Source organism: Haemorhous mexicanus, chromosome 3 (assembly GCF_027477595.1).
Source record: "Haemorhous mexicanus isolate bHaeMex1 chromosome 3, bHaeMex1.pri, whole genome shotgun sequence".
Lineage (NCBI taxonomy): Eukaryota > Metazoa > Chordata > Aves > Passeriformes > Fringillidae > Haemorhous > Haemorhous mexicanus.
In genome coordinates, this window is record NC_082343.1 from 29,357,681 (window position 1) to 29,381,470 (window position 23,790).

At 38.0% G+C, this 23,790-nt stretch overlaps 1 protein-coding gene across 2 annotated transcripts in view; it reads right to left on the reverse strand.

The window, feature by feature from the left end:
- The window catches only part of BABAM2 (BRISC and BRCA1 A complex member 2), a 160,965-nt gene that overhangs the window by 60,344 nt on the left and 76,831 nt on the right, over nt 1–23,790 (reverse strand). For both annotated transcript variants that reach the window (XM_059841228.1, XM_059841230.1), the window contains one exon: nt 12,827–12,936. In XM_059841228.1, coding sequence (XP_059697211.1) covers nt 12,827–12,936 — 110 coding nt within the window. The remainder of the gene's footprint in view (nt 1–12,826; nt 12,937–23,790) is intronic.

Genomic DNA, 23,790 nt, shown 5'->3' on the forward strand with positions numbered 1-23,790 from the left:
ATGCACACACATAAAAATGAAAAAAGCCAACCCAGACCATGTCCTTTAACAGGTCACTTGTACAAAAGAAACTGCTGCTAGCACAATGTGCTTATAAACCCTCTACACCCCTACATTCTTGACTCTAAAGGGAGTCAGCTGTAGGACCTTGTTAGATATTAATTAACAAAAACAGGGAGTTGCCTTGGTGAAAAGTAAACAACATTCCAGTTGCAGAGTCTGATGTAACATGGGTGGTTGCATATAGACTCTACCATTAAACTATTAAACAAAATATGCTGAACAGATTGGTGGATGAACAAAAATAGAATGCTAGACTTTCACAGCATTAGTATAACAAACAAAATCAGGATAAATCTATCCTTTTTCTAACATTTTAAGTGTACTCAGTTGTATGTGTAAAGTACTCAGTAATGCCAGTTGCATTGCCAGGATCATTCACTGCTAATGACTAGTGTTCTATTTCAGGGTATTTATTTACTTTTTAAAAAATTCTGCTATAGTATATGAAATTAAGAAAGGAAAATACAAATTAGCATCTGTGTATTGAAAAGGCAACTTGAAGCTTTCAGTACACAGAGCCAAAAAATAAAGTAAAAGATATTTCCCAGTATTATGTGTCTTGGTCTTGCAAGGCGTAACACCACCCATAATACTGACCCAAATTCTTCAAAATTTGTTCCCATGCACTGCTCTAATTTATCTCATGTACCAGCTAGTCCAAAAGGACTATGCATTTGTGATACTTGTCAGAATGCAGAAAACTCATGCCCTTGTTCCTCATGCTATCCCTTCACTGTGACAGCAGCAAGAGAAGAACTTAATTTAGCTTTCTACCAGCTCATCATGACCTCCAGCCAGAACAAATCTTAGCTAGCAATATGTCCTTGAGAACTCACCTGTCCCTGCTGCTGGAGAAGCATGATGAGACTCATTAAAAAAGCCTCTGCTTCCACACTGCAGTACATGGCATACAGCTAATGACACTGTGCAATACTGCTATGACCAACTGCACAGCTTCAGTCTGAAGGGACATTTATGTCCCAAGGATTGGGACAACTGCGGCCTTGGGAGTCAGACTGGACTTCGAGAAGAGGTCCTCCTCTAAGGAGGGTGGCAGAGCAGCAGACTGGTTCCTCAGGGAGCCTGTAGGATCTCCACTGGAAAGCGCTCAAGACACAGACTGTGCAACACAAAACCTGAGCTAGTGCTGGTGGCAGTCCCGTGCCAAGCAGGAAGCTGGCCTAGACGATTCAGGGTTCCTTTGCAACAAAGAGCTCTATAACTCTGGTGTGAGAACTACCACTTACTTGCTGCAAAAGAATTTTCTACAAAACCACTCCAGCTGTCCTGGATTAAGGCACTTGATGTATTTTATGAATTGATGTGACCTCCAAAATTTTAATGCCATACTATGAAAAGACAGTAAAGAAATTAATAGTAATGAGAAATATAATATTTTTAATGATGAGACATGTAGTCTAAATAGAATACTGTCATGGGGGGAAAAAAAGGTTTTTTTCAATTATATGTAGATACATACAATATAATTAAATGTTTTTGCTTTCACTATTACATAAAAATCCTGAAAGTTTCCCTCCTTTTATAAATGGAATCAATTAATTCTGAAGAGAAAATGTAAAATAAACAGAGTTCAAAAAACTAATGTTAAAATGCTTTAAAATTAAGAACAAAGGCACTGGAATTGTAGACAACACTAAATGGTTGTTCTGGACATGCACTGATTCTCTCTATCACACAATTAAAAGGGCTGCTATGTTTTTATAAATCAATTGTTACCTAAACTTTCAACAAGATTTGCTTTGTCAGGATGTTACATTCATCATTCAACTCTCCTTGCAATTTCTATGTCAACTGCAGGAAAAGCTGTTACCTGGCATGCAAAAAACAGAGCCTCACACCTCAAAAACAAAACAAATTTTCAGAGATGTGTGCAGAGCTGAAAACTAACAGCCAAAAGAGAAACCAGGAAATAGAGGTGGAATGTAAAGAAATAAAAACCCAATGCAAGGCAGTATGAGAAACCTAAGCGATCGGTAAACGAACAAAAACAAGAGTACCAATTTAAAACAACAGGATTTGAGGAGGTAGAAAGCAAGTTACACATTCATTACAGGCACAAAAGAAACACAATGTTTGAGCCATGGAACAAATTAGGAGAATCACTACATAATTACACATCATGTCATCTAACCATCTTCCCATTACAGAGCAAAAGAAAAAAAAAATAATCTGGGAAGTCGACCAAAAACATGACCTGAAGGAACTACCTCCACAGAATGTCCCAGAAAGCCTTGCCCGCGTGGAGAGGTCTAGGGAAGAGCAGTGGGCACACACAACCTCCCAGGACAGACAGAGGTTGCACAACGGTTTGGGTTAATATCAAAGGCAACCTCGAAGAAAGGAAAAGGAAAGGAAAGCAAGCAGCAGCCACACTGAAGAGCAGAACTGCTTCGCACGCAGTGCTTAACATATGGAATAAACAGTACTGAGGCAACACAAGGGAACAATTAGTCTGAACGGTTTTGTAAATATCTTGGACAAATACCAGAAGAGAAGAATACTGAGGAAGGCACTGACTAACTCAGGGGAGGGAAGGGGCCTCGACGGCTTTGCTGGCCTCCCTCTGTCCTTACGTGCCCTGTATTTATATTTGAACACTTGCATTACCCAGCATATAGGCTATTTAAGGTCAGGAAAGCATTGCAGTAGCGCAGCTGCCTCCAGCAAGTAGTGCTTGACATCACTAAACCACACAGAAGAGCACAGCCCTTTCATTGGCTTCAACAGCAAATATCTGCAAGCAGAATTGTTTCGCTCTATTTGTACAGGTTTTTCCACTGCACTGTGGTGTCTGCAACTTCAGTACTAACAGAGTTTTGCCCACTGAAATTGTTCAACAGATGAAGTTTCTTCTCCATGTATTTTTAGTGGCCCCTGACCAGAAACCAGCTCAAAGAATTTAGTTATAAAATCCAACTTGAAAGAATCTACACTTTCATCATCTTAATTTTCAGTTCTTGCCAAATTTAACTTGTCTTCCTCCATGGGTTGTTTGACACGTACTGCATGCACATACTAAATATCACACACAAGATCTCTCATTTAAATTCTGTAATATTCTTTGTTGACACATAAGTATGTTTTTCCAAACGATACATAAAAAGAGTCCCAGTCATTAACACAACAGCCATGTGATTTGTTGCCTATAGTCCATACTTTTTCATTCAAACATAGCTGAAGTTTAGTATTGTTTGAGGATGCCTGTGCCAGGTTCAAAATTCAACAAATCCTTGTGATTTTTTAAGGCAACTCTTCAGAGTAAAGCTCCTAGGGAAGAAGTTCAAAATATTCTTGAAGAGGAACCTGGTATCTAGGAAAAGACTAGATATAAATAAAAAAGTGTCACCCTTGATAATGTATTTTATACATTTTCTCCAAGTAGGCCCAGTCACAATCAGCCAAGCAGCTTGCAGCAGTTAAGTAGCAGGACAGACTATGACTGTCTCATATGCCTTAAATAAAATAAGCAATACAATGAACCACATCCTTGACAATAATTAGGGAAAAGGAAACTCCTAGAAATTCTGTAGTCACATTTTAAAAATCAGCCATGACATATTTTGGGAAAATGGCCTCTTCCTATAATGGATAGTTAAGGAGGTATTCATGTTCCTTTCAAGAAGGCATCAAGTTTAAAATGCCACTGATTGTTTGCAGGAAAGACGGGGGCAGAAAGCAAAGGAAATTGAGAGGTGATACCCAGTATGGCAAAAAGGTAAGTTGGCAGGGAAACCAGCCCTTCTGGTAATGTCAAAGATTGCACTACCATCTTTTATCACACAAACAGGGGGGCCAAGACCCCTCCCTTTATATTCTTTCTCCTGCACATCAGATTCCCCACACTAATCAGTTCCTCTGCCATACTCCTCAATTCATGCTCTCTGTACTGCCACATTCCCTCCTGGAACATCAGTAACAGGAATGTGGCTCCTAGCAGGTACAACCAGCTCTCCCCAGTGGGGGGATGGGGGGCAGAGGGAGAAGACAACAGAGACAATCCATACTGAGGTCTTTCACATGCAACTTAAGTCTGTGTTCACACTTGTCACGGGTTGTATCTGAAAATCCTTAACTTTTCACTTTCCAGGGGTCAGAGATTTGTACCAATTGAATACAGCCATTTGGAAGCCAGCATTAAACAGTAGCTGAAGTTTTGTTGATTGTTTTAAATAATAAAATAGAAAAAGTCTGAAGACAGAACACTAATATGCAGATCACAATCAGAATGAATTTCTCTGAAAACAAATGGCTTAATCACCATATTCAGAAAGCAAACCCCATATCCCAAATATGCAAAAATCAACTTCAAGAAAGCACACTTTGTTAAGATACCATGTTCTATAGTGGTGGGTTTGCATTTACATCAAGAACTGGGAAAAATACCCACGCAGCAACAAAAGTGGGTTCAAAGTGTACTCTAGGAAATCTGAGTTTTCATAACTGTTGAATAAATGTGCTTTTCCATACCCACTGCATTTTATGCCAAGATTCTAATTAACTCATTTAACTACTGCTTGACAGTTTTGGTAATTATTACCCACTTAGAATGAATACAGCAGAATAACTAAATCTCACTCCAATCTCAAAGAAAAACCTTCCATGACCTACTCGTGCCACTTTGCATCCTCTGCCAGCAGTCCTGGTGAACCAAGGATGTCCCAGCTGACTGGAGATCAGCAAATGTAATGACCATATATAAGAAGGAACAGGAGGAAGCCTGTTAGGCCTTGTGCTGGGGAAGGTCATGGAGATTATCTTGAGTGTCACCACACGGCATGTGCAGGACAATCAGGGGATCAGGCACAACCAGCATGGGTTTATGAAAGTTGACCTGCTTGATCAACTTGGTCTCCTTCTGTGACAGGGTAACCCGTTAAGTGGATGAGGAAAAGGCTGCAGATGTTGCCATTGACTAGCCTTTGACATCACTTCCTACCAAATTCTCCTGGAGGTGCTGGTAGCTCATGGCTTGGACAGGTGCACTCTTCACTGGGTAAAAAACTGGCTGGATGGCCAGACCCAGAGAGTGGTGGTGAATGGAGTCAATCCAGCTGGCAGCTGGCCACTAGTGGGGCTCCCCAGGGCTCAGAATTAAGGCCAGTCCAGTTTAAAATCTTTACTGATAATCTGGATGAGGGGATCAAGTGCCCCTGTTTGAATTTTCAGATGATACCAAGTTGGGTGGGAATGCTGATCTGCTGAAGAGCAGGAAGGGTCTGCAGGGGGATCTGGCTGGATGGATGGGCTGGCTAGCATGAGGTTCAATTAGGTGAAGTGCTGGGTCCTGCACTTGGGTCACAACAACCTCTTCCAACACTAGAGACTTGGGGAACTCTACCTGAAAAGCTGGCCAGTGGAAAAGGACCTGGGGGTGCTGGTCAATAGCAGCTGAACACGACCCAGTGTGTGTCCAGGTGGAGAAGAAGGCCAATGACACCCTGGTCTGTATCAGAAACAGCGTGGCCAGCAGGACCAGGGCAGTGACTGTCCCTCTGTACTCAGCACTGGTGAGGCCACACCTCGAGTGCTGTGGTCAGTTTTGGGTCACTCACTACAGAAGGACACTGAGGTGCTGGAGCGAGTCTAGAGAAGAGCAATGGAGCTGATGAAGGGTCTGGAGCACAAATCCTATGAGGAGAAGCTGAGGGAGCTGAAGTGGTTTAGCTTAGAGAGAAGGAGGCTCAGGAGGGACCTTATCTCGCTTTCCAACTACATGAAAGCAGGATGCAGCCAGGTGGAAGTCAGCCTCTTTCACAAATAACAAGTGATAGAAGAGGAAATGGCCTCAAGTTGCACCAGGGGAAGTTTAGATTGGATATTAGGGAAATTTCCTTCACCTAAAGGATTGCCAAACCCTGGAACAGGCTGCCCAGAGAAGTGGTGTAGTCACCACGCCTGGAGGTATTTAAGAGATGTGCAGATGTGGTACTTAGGGACATGGTGGACTTGGCAGTGTTGAGTTTGAGTTTACATTTGAACACAATGATATCAAAGATATTTTTCAACCTACATGATTCTGTGATTAGATTTACTGATAGATTACCAGAAGCCTCAAACTTGTCAGGTAATTTTAAAATTTGATGCTGTCAGTAACTTTGAAGCACTTTTCCTCTGCAAGAGCAATTTAACTCCAAAGAGGCAGTCTTTGGAATTAAGTCTGTTTAATAACAGAGAAACTACTACTTCAATTGTGATTTCCAGCAATCTAACTTTGTATCTAACTTTTGCCTTTTTTTTTTTTTAAGCAGAATTTAACACCAGGATGTTATCAGTGAAAAGAAAAATTGGCCCCAGAAAAACTCCAAATTCCCCTATATATGAATTTTACCTGAACCAGATTTTTCCACTGCATTTTGAAGAAACACCTAGTCAGTAATTGTGTAGGTTAACATTTAACCCCAGTTACCAGACCCTATTACTGCCATACCAAATGCCACACAATAAAAAGATGACACCTACAAATTTCTTTCATCAGCCTAATTAATGTTGCAGAAAACATTTCAAGGAGTTCAAACTGTCCATACCATTGGTCCAGAGTTCTTCAGGACCTTTTGTTCCTGAAATGAATTTTAGTATCAAAATAAACACAATCTAAGAAAGTAATTTAAAAAATAATCCCTATTGCAGATAGAGAGGAAGATTTCAAAAATACTAAGTACTGACCTAGCTAGTAATAAAGACGACAACAACTTTCAATAGTATTGCCAGGATTAGTTTTGACTAATTAAAATTGCTTTTGACAATCTCACTGTACAAAAATACAAGTCTAAACATATGGGCAACAATAAAGAATCAAGAACACCTTAATAAAAAATGTCTGATGTCCCCCCAAAAAATCACTTTGTTCCCTTTTTCCTTCATTATCACTCTTTGTAGGTAGGTAAACATGCCTAGAGGCGGTGATATCACAATAAAATCCTGAGGAAGATATTTCAGTCGAGTACAGATTTATAATGACACTTAGAAATTCCTGTGTTGAAACACGGATTATTACAATGAAAGGTGGCATACTCATAGCACATGACAACTAACATAATACAGAATTGGATGTTTAATTAGGGTAGCCTGAAATAAATTACATGTGCACAAGTGAAAAAGGGCAACAAATTAAAGGAGAGATTCGATCTAAAAGAATCAAATGGGCATAAAATTTGTGAAATTTCTGTAGACCCTTCTACTCTAGTCAGAAGTATGCAGAGGGAGTTGAAGAGGGCTGTGTTGAATCACGTTTTCATTTCTTTTGTGATCTTTTACTAATGAATTTTTCTATATGCGTATTTCAACCATACAAGAAAATACTTGAAGTGATAAAGTGCTTGATATATCATGTAAAAATACTCCCTCCACCATCACATTACAGAACCTTAAACATACAGGCTGACACAGAGCCTGACAAAACCTCTGGAAGACACAAACCCTTCCCAATACTCAGCTCTAAGTTTTACTCTGAGACTTGAGGCAACACTGAGCTCTGGATTGCCACTAAAGGTATGTCAGACCAAAAACTGTCCCCTATCTCCTATACAGGGAAACTGGTACCTCATTGCCTAGCAACAGAAGTGGTCCCACTGAACTGCCTCAAGTATTTCATACCTCAACAAATAGGTCTAATTGCTTAGTCTCTTAACTGACTTAAAAATCTCACTAACTGAGCCATTTAAAGACAGCATTAACATATCGAGCATTCAAGCACCATTTAGATGATGGACACATAATCTTAGCTCTCCTACAACTATTTTCACTAATTGCTCTATAGCAGCTTCAGAGGGAAGGAAAAAAAAAAAAAGGAACAATCAGTACAGTTGAACACCTGGAATAGAAGTACAAGTCAATCTGCTTTGACTGCCAGTCCCAGTCTGTCCTGATCTCTTCTGAAGCTGTCAACATGCCATCAAAAGTTGGTAGCAGCAAAACAGATGATTTTGTGGACACAAGAAGAGTACAAAGCAGTGCTAGGCTGGCAATCAGGTTATGGTACTGGCTATAGTTTCTGAAGCCTTGGCTGATGAGGGCATGGCACACACAGCAGGCAGTAAGTATGTCTGATGCACTGGCCAGGCACTGACCAAATAAAGCCTAATGGAACAGGAAGCTCTGCAAAGCAACTGCCATTCCTTCTGCTTCCCATGTCTGCAAAGGGATTTGAAGAAGCCATGGACTGCTGCGGATGACTACTAACAATTCTACTGAAATCATCAATTCACAAGAAAAAAATCACATTTTAGTATGCCAAACTGAAGACCTTCTGACTTCTACAAAGCAGACATATAAAACGGCCTAAGCACAACCATTCATTTAGTGACTGTGTATTCATAATCTGTCTGAAACAGCAGGCTTCTACTGGAGGGAGGCAGCATGGCATGCCAACTTCAAAGGTGAAGCCCTTAACAGCTCCCCTGTGTCTCAAACACAGCAAGAGGTGGTATTCAGCAGTTAATGGGTAATATTCTATGGTTTTCCTCTTCCAATTCCCGGCAGAAAGCACAGGTACCAGACAGGAAACACCTCAAAGCAAACATATGTTTCATTTTCTCTTCAATTTTTTCTTCCATCAGTGAAAAACATACAGGAACATTCAAAGCCAAAGAGTTCAGATCAGGTTGTTATTCTCCCCTGCCTGTATGGGAAGGTTAAACGCAGTCACCGAACTCTGCATACCACCCTCAGTCACGAAGAACCCTCTGGCACAGCTCCCAGACCAGTAAAAAACGACCATTTCAGTCCCCAAAGCATGGAGTCTGATCCATTTAAGCAAAACAACTTCTACTGACAGCTGGTTTTCTTAGCATATTCACGTCTGTGTATTTATCAGAGAAAAGCCCTCCAGGACAACAGTGTTTATTGCAGGATTATTTCTGTGAACATAGGGAACACAGCATTCACTGAGCAACAGTGTTTCTACCCTAATATAGTTTTTTCTTAAAATGTGAACCAAGATGAACCCATTTTTATGTTCTTTAGCATGGATGACTCACAAAAGAAAAAAAAAATTACATACATTGAATTTTTTCTCTTAAGAAAAAAACCCAAAACCTTCTGATCCACATTCATGCGTAGTATGCTGACACAAATTTTTGAGCATTAATTTAGAAATAAGCTGTTCAATCCTGCACTGATTCTTTGGATTTAGAGTCTAATGACTTTGAATAAATGAGAAACAAAGATATGATGGGCAGTTTTATTACAAATTTCCACCCCATACAAGTATCTAGTATACTTTCACTAGAAAGGCAATTTTGAACAACAAGATGCTTTATTCCAACAGGTTTAAAGCCACTATGAAAAACTCATGGAAATGCATCAGGGACATAAAGAGAAAATATCCCAGCAGGTCCTTACCATGCCCTGGAGCATGGCAGTGCCTACCTAGCTCAGCTGTATGACCCTCTTCCCAAAGCATAGCAGCTCACAGCAGAGGATGGAGAGCAACCCGAGACAAGTCCCCCACCCTGAGGTGGGAGGAAGGGAAGGATGAGCTGGGGACACACTCAAGGATGCTGACAAGCATCAGTCCCTCAAGTTGTGTGGTCAGTCTGTGTGGTTTCTCAGCTTACCACTTCCTACAGAAGTGTGCAGAAACTGTTTTCTATGATACTACAGTAAAGATGGTAGTTTTATAAAAACAAATACATCTCATAAATATCTCATGTTTCATTTTATCTTGGTCTAATTTTGAAATAATTGAAAATAACTGTTATTGGCATCTGTTAAGCAATAAAAAGTCAGAAGAATTATTAAAACTATAGAATGTAAGCTTTTTAAGGGACTGATTTCAAATGAAGGAAACATTAAAAGTTGCTGTTAATGTGTTTTGAACAAATAGTATCGAAATTAACTTTTCAAATTAGCATGTCTTAATGAAAGAATTAAACCAGGTATTGTTATGAACAGTTATTGATGAGATTTTAATAAATTAATACAAGTAATTTCCATCCCTAAATGTGGGTTTGGTTGGTTGATTGTAAGAACCGCACTTGACACTTCTGCAGCCAGACATCACACCGTACAAGTCAATAAAGCACCAGTATTGACTTGAATGATCCACAACTCTTCTCTACTGCATTTCTACCTGCTGCTTCAATAAGTGAACCTTTTCAAGCCAACCAGTGTACTAACATCTTCACCCTGAAAGGTGGACATTTCCCTGATTTTGGAAATCTCTCTTACAGAGTCTATGACAAAGTGCAGTCAAAGTCTTAGTATTATTATGCCTACTATCAATTAAAAAATAGAGGAAATGTGTTTTACAAAAACCCTTCAAAGCTAAAAAACTATATTCACATTCCTAGGACTCAAATTTGCTGACAAGATCTGTGGGTATGTATCATTTTTAGAAAGAGCAATGCGGGAATGAGTGTTTATATGGCAGAGCACAAGAGCAATGAAACCTCCTGGGAAAGCAGGAGATAACTCACTTTACACAAACAGGCCCTTTTCCTCTTATTGCTCTACAAACCTGAAATGTTATTTCATGTGTCAGGAAAATGCTATTCCTGTTTGCTCATTCTCCCGAATGTGAACACATTTTACTGTTAGCAAAATAATTGTGGGAATTTGGTATTTTTCACTTTTTGTTGAGTTCTTGGGAATGTTATGTCGGGAACTATCAACTATTACTTGGAACACCTCAAAATCTGCTGCATAGAAAAAATACACTGGTAATTTGCTTACATGGCTTTTGCAGATTCAATTACTGTGAGCAGCAGGAAAGATCTTTATAAGCAGAACACAATTCAAATGTAACATGCCGTGGCCTCAAGTCATTAAACAAATCCTGAGGGCTTCTTGAGGCTTTTTATACTTTTGGCAAAAAGTATAAAGAAGTACACATTGTTGCTTCAGTTCCCAAACACTGGGAAGTTAAATATCTAGACTGTCAGCCTCTGCTAAACACAGCAGAGAATGGTTTTGGGAAAGAACAAGAGAGAGCTGTATATTTTCTATTAAAACACAATTTTACAAACACTGGAAACATACCCATACATTTTTTTCATGGCACATTAAGAAGTAGCCAGCATAAAGGGAGGTGCAACAGCGCACAAGCAACTTCAGTAATTATGCATTAACAGTACCTAGACACTGTGATGAAAATGTTACAAATGCAGAAAGACAGATTGACTTTGATAAGTATCTCAACCTCAACACACAGATAATATGACAAGGTGTGGCACAGAACTCCAGGGTTTACTGGCATGATTTTGACATGACTGCATCAGCTATAAATGACAAAAGCCATAAATACACCAGAATGTCAGATCCATACCAATACCACTCAAGTATCTTTCTGCTGTATCGCTCTACATCACACATCTAAAATCAGATGCTCTTTAGGGCACTGAGAGAAAATGCAATACTTTTAGGAAGACAAAGACTTCCTTTGTATTGCTGTTCTGCTAGGTATCAAGAGGTTAACATCTTTCTAAAGATACTGCTGAAAGTGGGAAAATACGCAACGTACTCATTAGCTCGTGGATGATTTAGACAGATATACCTGGGTGGCCTGAAACATACTTAACCATCAACATGTGACTACAGCTGGAAATACAATGGAAACTAATGGTAGACCATTTGCTTTTAAGAGTTCAGAAAGAGAATCCTTTGGAACACAGAAGGATAATTACATATTTGACTACAATTATTCCCTCAACTGATGCTGACAAAAAGGAATGAACTGATGAAAAATATGAAAATGTGAAAGCTACTAAATACATTATCTATATGTTTGCACCTGCACATGTAATCTACATTTTCTTACAGTATCTCGGAAGTCTTATGTCTTTATCTAAGTCAAATTCTGGTTTTTATTTTCTCAACTGCATCCAAGAGTTTATCCAGATCAATATTCTGTTGATCAAAATGTCAAGATACTATGTTTCTTCACTCACACAAACTTTATCCCCAAGTAGTTATAAAACTGTAGTAGTCAGTATTCCCCATCTTTCCTCTACACAGAAGAGTCACCACCAGTTCAGAGGAAACTCAACTGCCCTATTAGCTAAAACACAATACATCACTGAAACAATGCTACACCAGTTTGAATGTGGTATACCTGAAAAGTCTAACATAGGTATTTTTTTAAATATTACAAGACTGAAATACTGAAGACAAGGAGAAGCGTTAAAACATTTTCAATTTCAGAAAAGGAAGAAAAAAAATTTAATGAAAACAGATAGATTTTTAGTCTCCAGTCTTCCATTTTAGGAGTAAAAATCCATTTCTCAGCAAATTTGCCAATTGGTAAACAGATCAGTAAGGTTCAATGCTCTTAAAAGAAAATATTCAGATATCCTCCTGAAAAAAGTAATTTACTAAAGCTGCAAATTCCAAAAGCATAGTTAACCAGGCCTTTTAGCTTCTACAACAATAATTTATTAAAATGTATTATGTTTATATAGAGAACTTACCTTTTCAAAAGAAAGAAAATTAAAGATTCCCTTCCACAAAAGCTATCACTATGTTGTACCATAGAAGGCATTCAAAATATACTGCCACAAGAAAGAACAAACATGGTTTTCAGAGACTGTGATGCTACAAGAATATCACATACAAACAAAACTAGCTGAGAGAAGATCCATCATTTCTCTACCACTCACACACACACACTCAAAGCAACCACTATAACTTTAAGCAATTTAAAGCAATAGTATGTTATCATCTAGTAAGTTATCACACATATCAGGAAAAGATAGAAAAGTGCTGAGATGAAGTAGAATAAACATTCTAGAAAAAACCTCTCACTCACTGTTCAATACGTGGGGAGAGGTACAGCTTAGGAAAAACCTGAGTAGCTTCTGCGTCCTCAAAACTAACGGAGAGGAGTGCAACATCTTCTCCGGGGTCTTCATTCACATCCTGTACATAGAAAAGCAATATAAAATGGTAAATAACAAACTGAATATTTAAAAGCCTACAGAGAAGAACTAGTAAGTCAAACACAAATATATGTAGGAGATGCTTAAGTGAGGACTCTAAACTGTAACCATTGCAAAACAGGTTGCAAATTTGTTCTTTCTTACTATATTGGCATTTAAATATTTTGATCTACTTAATTTCCCTTAATGTATCAGTACAAAATTACTGAGTTATGAAGTATACAGTACTAAAGTTCTTCAATTCAGTGAACTACAAATTTCAGCAAAGATACAGATTTCATTTTTAGGAATTCCTGGCTTGACATCAGACGCAAATGCCAAAGGATTTTTTAAAATGTTGTAATATCACTGGGTTATGACCACAAATTCTGTATTTGTTATTTTTCAAAGTAGTTCATGATTCAAACTTTCTAGTGTACTGTATTCAACTCCTGTTGTGGATGAAAAAAACTTTTGCAATTAAAAATTTATATCTAGGAGTCACTGCCTCCAGTCTCCTGCAAACTAAACCTATGCATTACTTTAAGCAAAGACTGCAGATTCCAGGAAAGGACTGTAAGGGAAAAAAAAAGCATGCTAAATACTACTTAATCTTAATGTATTCACAGTTGATGCTTTCTTTTGACCAGAACAATCAGTTACAGTTTTGGGATCATCTAGAACAAATTGTTTCTGGTTAGGACCTGATGTCCCTCCCATTCATAAATCACATACAGTACCAACAAGTGTATATCTGCCACACACAGCTTCATTTAAGCTCTTGACCTCTAGTTAGAAAGTAATGAGTTAGCAGCACAGTCACCTTCACTGACAGGAAATAATATGGTGCCACTTTCTGCTCACAAATAAATCTTCCAACATGTTTGTTCATATGTACATAGCAACTTGCCAAGATGCCTTTGTTCTCATCTGTTTTGGAAAAATAGGAGAGGAAATAAGATGTGTACTCAAAGCATGATCAACATGGTGCAGAGTGCCCTGGTATGCTCTGTTCTACAGGCAGCTGTGAGGAAGGAACAGGCAAACCACTTAAATATTCTTAGGAGGCCCTGCCCTATGTGGGGAGAGAAAAAAAATGAGTGACCGCTGAGTGGTTTCAGGAAGGCAATCTTGTGCCATTTGAAGCTCTGGCAGGACCGGAGCTGTTAATGTCCAGAGAGACGAGCTGTGTACCAGCTATTATGTGCAGAACACTACATGCCAAGAAACTTAGTGATAAGCAGCAGGGAAGAATGGGTCTTAAAAAAGCCTAATTGTCTTAGATGAAAAATGAGACAGAGCTGACAGTGTTTTCTTAAATTCTGCCTTGGTGTGCAGCTCACTTGTGACAGAGGAAAGAAAACTGTTCTCTTAGAACTGCCTGTAAAATGGTCATGAGCACACTGGGGCTGGAAATCAGAGCATGGTTTTAACCCTAAGTCACAGGACCACACTCTATATGAGTGGTGAGCATAAACAATAGCTGTCGTCCTGCTGTGATCAGTTTATGGATGGCATTATGGGATGTGACTGCCTGTAACAGCAATGGATAGGATGTCGTGACCCAAAATGTTCCCTTAAGTGTTACGTTTTTAAGTGGTACTATCATCTGGACTAGAGAAAATAGAACAGATTACAAAACCTTTATCAATAAGACAAATAACAACAAAATATACCCAAGAGTACCAAAATATACCCTGACCTTTCCCCCAGTATTTAACATATTTCCATTATTAAGGAAAAAAATCAAATAAGGAACAGCTTTCAATCGTGAAGCTGACTACAGCATTAACTGGCTTTTTCCCATTAATTTGCTAATTGTCAATCAAATGAAAAGAACTATTAAGAGAGATTGAACAGCAACCCTTTTAATGCTAATAACAATTAAAAAGATTATATTTTAATGGGCATTCTTCAAGAGATGACAGGTACATAAAATGGTTAGGTTGATGAGAAGCTCAACGTAACCCTGTTATGTGCACTTGTAGCTCAGAAAGCCAAGTGGATCCTGGGCTGGATCTAAGGGAATGCTGACAGTGAGATGAGGGAGGGGATTCTGCTCTGCTCTGCTGAGACCCCACATGTACTGCTGTATCCAGCTCTGCCACGGACAGTAAATCCCCTCTTTAGTCTGGCATTTATGATTAGTGCTAAACGTAGATGTGCACACAGCCTGACACCAGGTGTAAGACCAGTTTCTGGAATACTATCAGGTGCTTACTGACTGAACAAAGTCAAAAGAAGGAAACAGAAAAACCCAACTCCAAAATAGATTAGGTGAATGACACTACAGCATCCATTAACACATCCAGTAATATTACATTATATTTTCTGTGCTCACTAGTGAACTTCATATGAAGACTCGTGCCAGGGGAAAAAAACCCATACAACCACATAAATCATCTCTGTATCTTTTCATGTTAAGTTGCAGTAAAATGAAATGTGAAGTAAGAGCAATAAATTGAGGCATGATATTTTTCCATTTACAAAAATACAACAAACATGACTGCAACTCCTGCTGCCAGCAGAGCACTGTTATATTCATATAGCTACTGTCCAATGCAAATCCACGTAAAGAAATTGGCATTCTTCTGTAACTACCACTTTTCAAATGGATGTGTATGTTCAGCCCTGAGAAATGAAATTGTTACTTAAAAAAGACCCCAAACCAGCATTCCTGTAGGTTTTAAAAGACACAGAGGAGTAACACCATGAAGCTGCTCAACTTTATTGTTCAGGTGGCCACAGATTTACAATGAACTCCCTTCTATCTGACACCATACCATTTACTCCTTTCAGCCTCTGTTACTTTTATTTATGGAAGAAGCTGCTTGCTAGAACTGCATTTGACACTGGTGTATCTGTTAGAGCTGCCGTTTATAAAACCAAACCAAAACCACATGTCTTACAGATAAACTGTGGAAAACTTTTCAGCTAATAAACTTTTTTGATGTTGTCTGTGCCAGTTACTGACAACTTAACCCTTTCAGTGATCTCTGTCCCAGTCATCTATAGAAAGCTGTGAGTGACTGGGTGAGAAGATGGAACCTTCTAATACGAGGCCTTGCCTTGTGCCCAGAACAGGGGCTGAGATCTGTTCATTACACCACAGTGTCCAAAGGCAAACGCTGTTTTATTGCTTCTTATCAAACCCTGCACAGACAGCATCTTCCCTTTTCCCACTTCTGCACATGTATTTATATCAAAGAACAGACCAGATCTGAACAGAGCAGCAAAGTTAGAGTCACCTCTATTCTTCTTTTTTAGCTGGCTTCAAAAGATAGAGTGATATACAACTGCTTTGGCAATATTTTACCCTTTTAGGAAAAAAAAAAAATGAAAAGAAAAAAAAGAGGCTGCTGAACTAAAGTCACATCTCATGCTTTAGTATTTAAGCATCCATACTTTTTCTTATAATTTGTATGTAACTTACAACACAATCGATGCTTTTATTAAACAAATTCATTTTATATTCAAGAAAAACTGATTTTGTAAGAATGAAGAATGGCAATTTTCTAGAAATATTAAATTTCAAGATTAGAACTGCCATAATAAAAGTACCATTTTATACTCACAGAAGTTTTTTTACACAAGACTCTACAGAAGACATTATTAAAATGAACTTCTAACTGAACAGAGAACTCATCCTGGGCCACAGGAATTTTGAGGTTTAAAAATGGAATGTAAAAATGCTTGAGATCATTGGTTAAACATGTGATAATGCACACCTATTAATTTTTCCACAACAGTCTCATGCCTGATAGTAAAAAAAATGAGCCTCTAGAACATTGCAATGTAAAAGATCCAACACAGATTTTCATGGTGCCTTTCTGCCACATTGCTACTATGTCTTTTTTATAAAAAATATTTTTCTCATTTCTGAAAATGTCCATTCAAATCAAACATTAAAAAAATGGATATACCCCTTAAAACTGAAAATAGTTTTCTTTCTCAAGAACTGCAAGGGATTTCCTATGTTTACAGAATACTTTGCACAGTGGAACCTCATCCTTGTAAAAACCTCCAAAGCAACGTGGTGAGAAAAGAACGACAACAAAAACATTAAAAATCTAGACATTTTCAACCCATAGGCTTTTTTTTCTATTACAGAAACCTAGCAACAATTTCCAAAAATAAATACAACTTTTCATAAACAGAAAACTCATGGTATTTGATTTTAATTCACTGTTTTTCTACTTAGCCAGTACAGAGGAAAGGTTCATTAAGTATGCATTTTCAAAAGTATGCATTTTCTCAAGAACAAGAGACCATGTGAAAATATAAATGAAGAACAGAAGAGATGAAAACGGAATTCTGAAGGCATTTACAAATTTTTCTCCCATATACCTCATGAAAGGACTTTGACTATCACAAAACTCCAAAGAAAAAAAATTCTATTTCCAATTGCATCTGCACTGTGTTAACAGCCATTTGTTAATTTTCATTTCTATTAATCTCAATTTACATTCAAATGCATGTTTCAATGTTTACAGCTGCTGCCTTTCCAAGATTCTTAATCTTTTTACAAAGTTAGTAGGAGTTGTTTATGAAAATTACCATCAAAACCACTTTAAATACACTATCCAAACGGCATTGTTTTCTCATATCCTACCTACTGTAATTGAAAACTGGGAATTTACTGGAACTGACAATTTATTATGAGTCAGATGGTTGATAGCCAGGCCAACCAAAACATCTGCTCTGCACAGTCACAACTGCTATAACCCATTTCCTCTTGTGCCTGGAGTCCTACCAAGTTGTACATTAGAGTTCCTTTTCCTTAAAGATGCAGAGTATGGAAAATCAGTTATTACCTTTTCTTCATTATCAAAAAAAAAAAAATTGCCTTGCAGTCTCTGATTAAAGTATTCTTTTGAGAGGAGGTAGTTTTGTATTTGGCACACAAGTGCAATTCCCTGCCCCAAACAGTAATGCTTAAAGTTGTAAGTGACTTCAGTCTTGTCCTGGGCAGTAGCAGGACCTGTCTTTCCATGAAAGACTCAGGATGGAGGGGGCATGAGACTGGGAGGAGGGCATGAAACAGGGCAATGCACAGATCAAAGATGTGGCATTGAGAGCCTGGTTTAGTGTGATTAACAAAAATGAGAAGAAAGCAAGCTTTGAATTTGGTAGAAGGGATGGGAAAGTATGTGCAGGAAGAGTATTGGCATGATTTGTGGAGGACAAGCAGCTTCTGACCCTGGGGACAGCAGGAAATAAGGGAGCTGAACTTCTGCTAAGGCTGTTAAGTGTGTACTATGGATATACACAGCAACTGGTGTGGGGGTAAAAGTGAGGGAAGAAAGAGAACACAAACTGTTAAACCTATTGGATGTTCCTGTGAGAAATGAGATGCCTCACAGATGATTGATATTGAAGATCCCTCCTCACAATATGGTGAGGCCAAATCTGCTTCAGGAGGGAGGTTCCCAGTCCCAGCTGATTGCTCCTACATCTTGCTGGAGGCTTCACAACTCTTCAAGAATTGTTTTTGTGGTATGACTAATTGAAGGAATGGAAAACTCGAACAAATGGTGAAGAGATTGCTTAAAAGAAACAAAGGATAAACTTACATGATGTGGTGGAGGTTGTTGGGGAAGGTGGAACAGAAAGGCAGAATAAAGATGAGAACAGAATGGAGCGAGGAAACCTTGATCTTAGCATCTGCAGCCAGCTTATATTAAGTGGGTCTTTCAGCAGACACTGTAGTACCTCTCAGCTCTACCAAGTCAGTCAGCTTCACTGAAGCTGAGTGAGAAATTTATATTTCAGGATCCTTTCTGAAAAAAGAAAGGTCTTCAGAAGAGAAATGCATGAGAGTAACACGCATTCAGAAATTTAATTCCTTAGGGTCAAATTTAATTCATGAAATTCTGCATGATACATAACTGTAACATACTTATTAACAACTGATCAGAGAAGAATTTGGTTTTGAAGCTGAAATGTGAATTTCATCAGAGAATTCACAACACTTCCTTAGTATTAACAGTCCTGTTGCTTCACAAGAGTCAGCAATTGCATTGCAAGAGTTAGCAATGTTTGGCTTTTTCCCACCAAATGGCAGTGTGCAATAAAATGAAAATACAGCACAAGCAACTTCTACCCTTATTGTGTAGCAGATTCACTAGCTTTGATACAAGCAGCTACAAGTTCTCCCTATCTTTTTCTTTAGTGTGTTTTTTGGTAGATTTTTTTTTCCTTGTTTGGTTGGTTTTTTGTTTGTTTTTTAAATAATAAAACACACTAGGTGAAAGCAGGCTAAGGAATGTGGAGTGGCAAATGAGACTGAGAAATCTGCTTCACTCTAGGGAGATATTTAATCACTCCAGGAAATTCTTTCTCCTGTCTTCCAGGAAACCCACCAGGTCTGATCAAGGAGTGTTGATTCTTTAAATAGGAACTTTAATGAAAACAAAGGCAGTTACCTTGAGTGCACTGCACATGGCATCAAAGCTTTCCAAACACAGTCCCTCTCCCAAGGTAACGCAGCAGCAAACACTCTGGGCAAAGCACGGTTGAGCTCAGTGCTGCTCTGATTTTAAAATTACATGGAAATCTTGGGCTGGGAATAACTTTGTAAAATCTGAAAAGCAAGCTTCTAGGACAACATACTGGGTTTTCTTCATTAAACAAAATATCTACTGAGCATTAAAAGTATCAGCAAGACCTCCAAGCACACCACTGGGCATCAATAGCTGAACGCAAAAACAACGGATGTTACACAAACAGTCTGAGATCCCAGGGGTTCTTTTCATTGTCATTGTTCAGGGCCTTCTTGTTCAACATTTACACATTAATCTGTTTTGTCTATACTCCTTTCTTTTGTTATGGTCATGGTAATTTACTGCTACTTTCACAATATGATTGACTGTTAAGAGTTAGGTAAAGAATGCTGTTAGGAAAAGTGTAAAACAGGAGGAAAGAGTAACATTCTTGTCTATGAAAATACATGCTAGATTCAAAACCTTCAAGATAAATGAAATTTCAGACAATAAAAATTAATTTATTTTGACAGCAGAAAGAGTTGTGGTGACACTTTCAGCACAACCATACTGTTTGCTTAGGTCTGAAAAATAATCTCAGAAAACAAGGCAGATTTCCTCAGTGGTCAAAAACATGTTTTGGCAAGTTTAAGACTCAAATCTGAAACACATAATCCAGGCATGGCACAGTATAAAAATAGTATGTGGTACAGTGCAAAATTAGTATTTTTTAATTCATGTCAAGCAATCTAAAATGCTTTCACACATTCATTTTCACATACAAGAGATACAAAACATATTTGCAAACAAGGATCATTCTATCATACTGACTGAATCTAAGTCTTCACTTGTTAAGTATGTTTTGATGACACTACAGTAGAGAATATTTAATATTTTTAGAAGAGAATGATATGTAAGATGCTGATGATCTTCTGATGAAATTTCAATTCATTCAATGACACTTCAGTATGAGTACATTGCTCTATCTACTCCAATATCAGGTACCACATTCAGGTTAAAACAAAATTAAAGACCAGCCATTACAGGATTTGGAATACACCTGGTAATAATTTTTTTTTATTTTAGAAAAAGAAACACAAAAAAGGAATAAATATTAGAAATCTAGATTGCTGGGTAGTAATCTCACAACTGGCTTTTCCATGCATCTATAAAAAAGCAGCTTTCCTTCCTAGAAAATTTAGGACATCAGTTTATCAAACACTCACAGGACTGCTGTTTAATTTTTGTTTCATTTCCTTCTAATCTAACTTCTAAGCAGACCACATAAATCATTAAGTTATTATAAAACACTACAGTTTTGCCATTAATTAAATTACCCCGAGAGACACCCCCTGCCCCATTGCTCTGATGAAGTTTTGTAGGCAAGGAAGAGATTCCAATACCACCATGTCTTTCCTAGAACCTCAAGAAAAGCACCTTGAGGCTGACAGGAGCACCTGCCTCTGCCATCACCAGCTGACAATGAGGTGAGCAAAGTGTTCAGGGACTGCAAAGCTTAGTTTTTAACTATTCTGAAACAGCAAGCAGTAGTTGCACACACTCAAACCAAGCAAATGCTGCCGTGTCTTGACAAACAGCTCCTTCCTCAACCTGTAGTTATGATACTTTTTTCAATGTAAGCCATATTTTAAACTTAATTTTCCTGATAAAGATTTGGGGACACATAAAACCTGAAATTCAAATCCTTCATTAGGATTTCACCAAGATTCAAAACTCTCCAGCCATCTCTTCTCTCGACTGGACTGCAACTTATTTAGAAAGCAATATTTGCATTCCTTTCCCCCATTTTACTGATTTCTCATCTCTTTAAAAATAGCAATGTCATTGCAGAGGCCAGAGAACAGTCATCTTGTGTCCAGGGCAAAACAAAGTCTCCTAATAAATACCCAAGTACTTAACTACACGACAAAGAAATCATTAATACTAATCTAAATAAAATTACTTTCTTGCTAAGCCAACCTTTTAATTGTTTGTATGGGTTTTCTATACATGCATATTTATATGTGTAGATTGACAAAACAAACATAACATTAGTATACAGGGCTCATGGATGAAAGAGGTAACAATTTTATTTGGGAAGAATATAATGTATTTGTGCAAGCAAGGATTCTAGGTAGAGAGCTGACTCTTAGAACTAAAGCATGACACTAACTACAGTATTGTTTTAAAGATAATGAAATAGTTCATTGATACAATTAATAGATCTCACCAACAAAAAAGAGAGCAAAAGTTAAAATACTGTGAAAGAGACATCAAGCATAAGTATTTCTGTAACTGTGTTGTGGTTGCAAGTCAGCAGAAGCATTTTTTTTTTTAATCAATCCAACTTTTTATTAAAAGCTTTTTGCCCTGCTCTCCACATATTCTTCCAGATTCCTGGTTCAGTGAATATCTCTGCAAAATCAGAAATACTATAGATTACATGGGTCACAACAAGAACACCAGAGTAAAGCCATATCCTGAGCCATGTCTTCAGTGAACCAGGAAGTACCAACTTGATTTCACAGATGAAAAAGTGAATAATCAAAGTGTAAGGTAAAAACAAGCAAAGTTAAACTTGTTCAGTGGTCTTTCACCACTGCAGCTTAGCACTGCTGACCTGATTTAAAAATATGAAACATTTTATTTTAAAAGGAAGTGTCAATATTAAAACTATTAACTGCTATGAGTTGTTTTGTCAATTGCTGTTTCTTGAAAATAACAGGAATGTTACTTAATAAAGTTCACAGGACCTTTGATTCACAAACTGCTGTTCTGCATTCCCATCTCAAGGATATATTTGTATTTCTTTTCCAGAGAATTTTATTATCCCCTCGATTCACAAGCTGTTATTATGCATTCCCATTTCAAGGGTATAATATTTTTATTTCTTTTCCAAAGAATTCTATTATCCCCTTGTCTCATTATTCCATTTATGTCAAATGGATCTTAAAAATAGGAGTGTGTGTCTGTGTGGGGCATTCTCTGCTTTGGACAAAGAACATGGAAGTCAGAGCATCCTGCCCCCTTGAGCCCTATTTACAAACATTCAGCTTGCCAACAAACAACATACTTGGTCTGCACACAAATGTAAATGTATACAGATGTCACAAAGAGTAGTAACTCTAATAAAAATAAAATCCTTGCAGTAAGAAGAGAAACAGAGCTTTTCTCTTTTATTTCTGTGAAGGTGGATCCTGATACAGGGGAGAAGCAGGACACTGGAATGAGGGATAAAAGCTGTATTTGTAAATGATTGTGACATTGATATTTCAGAGTTCACATCTGTACTGCTATGTAAATCAGGCACATAATGTGAGAAAAATTCACAGGGGTAGTCTCCTTCTATATATAATAAAAAAGTGACACTTGGTGACATGCTGTATCAAGAGAGGTCTTTGGAACTTCCAGTGTGAGGCAGTAACTCCTGTACATGGGCATACAGCTCAGGTGAAGGCTGAATCATAGGGTGTTGTTTACCATGCCCAAGACAGTGCCTGAAACACGGGGTGTCCGGCTCAAATATGCTCCCACTGAATTAAATAGGTAGTTGCTAGAACAATATATCATGGATTTCCAGATGGAAGACTGACTCCATCACTGACATTTCCCTGATTACTGACTCAGAAAAGATCACCACATCTTTTATCTGTTCCATCAGTGCATCCATTACCAATTTAGGATGAAGAACTTAGAGAAGTATAGTTAAACTCTTTTATGGTGGCTGGAGCTGTATTTCAATAAAAAAGATTAGAGTTCAAAGGCTACTAATACTGATACCACCCTTGAATTTTTAAAGTCTTTCCTGAAACTTTCTCTCATATCACCTGTTCCGAAGTTCAGAGGATAACTTTCTGTAAATGCAACTTTTAATGCTGTCATAAGGCTCAAAGTCACCTTCATAAGCTCAACTGTTTCAGCACAGCAGCCCAGCATGCACAAATGAACAGAGAGGAATATCCTATGTTCTAGGTCTGATCTACAGCTTTCTGACCATAAAATTGAGTAGTACATTTTTTTGCCAGGGAGGGAGATCTGATTACATACAAGTTGGATCACAGCAAGAAAGCTCCAACTGGAAGCATCTTACCCTGTTGTATAGGAGAGAGAGCATTTGATTGCTTTACTTTTAAATTTTCTTTTTCTTTGAAGCAGTAAATTAAATACTACATTATTTTCAGAAGTTTTCTGAAATAATGCAAATTTGATGTTCAAGCTTCACAACTGATGAGATTTGCTGGATGATTATTGATTTGGCTCCACCTTGCAGTTATGAACAATTAAGAGTTCATGGGGACACAAAGACAATGGTAACTCCTCTACTTCCCCCTTCTTCATGAACCTCAGCTTTCCTACAGGAAACAATTTCAAAA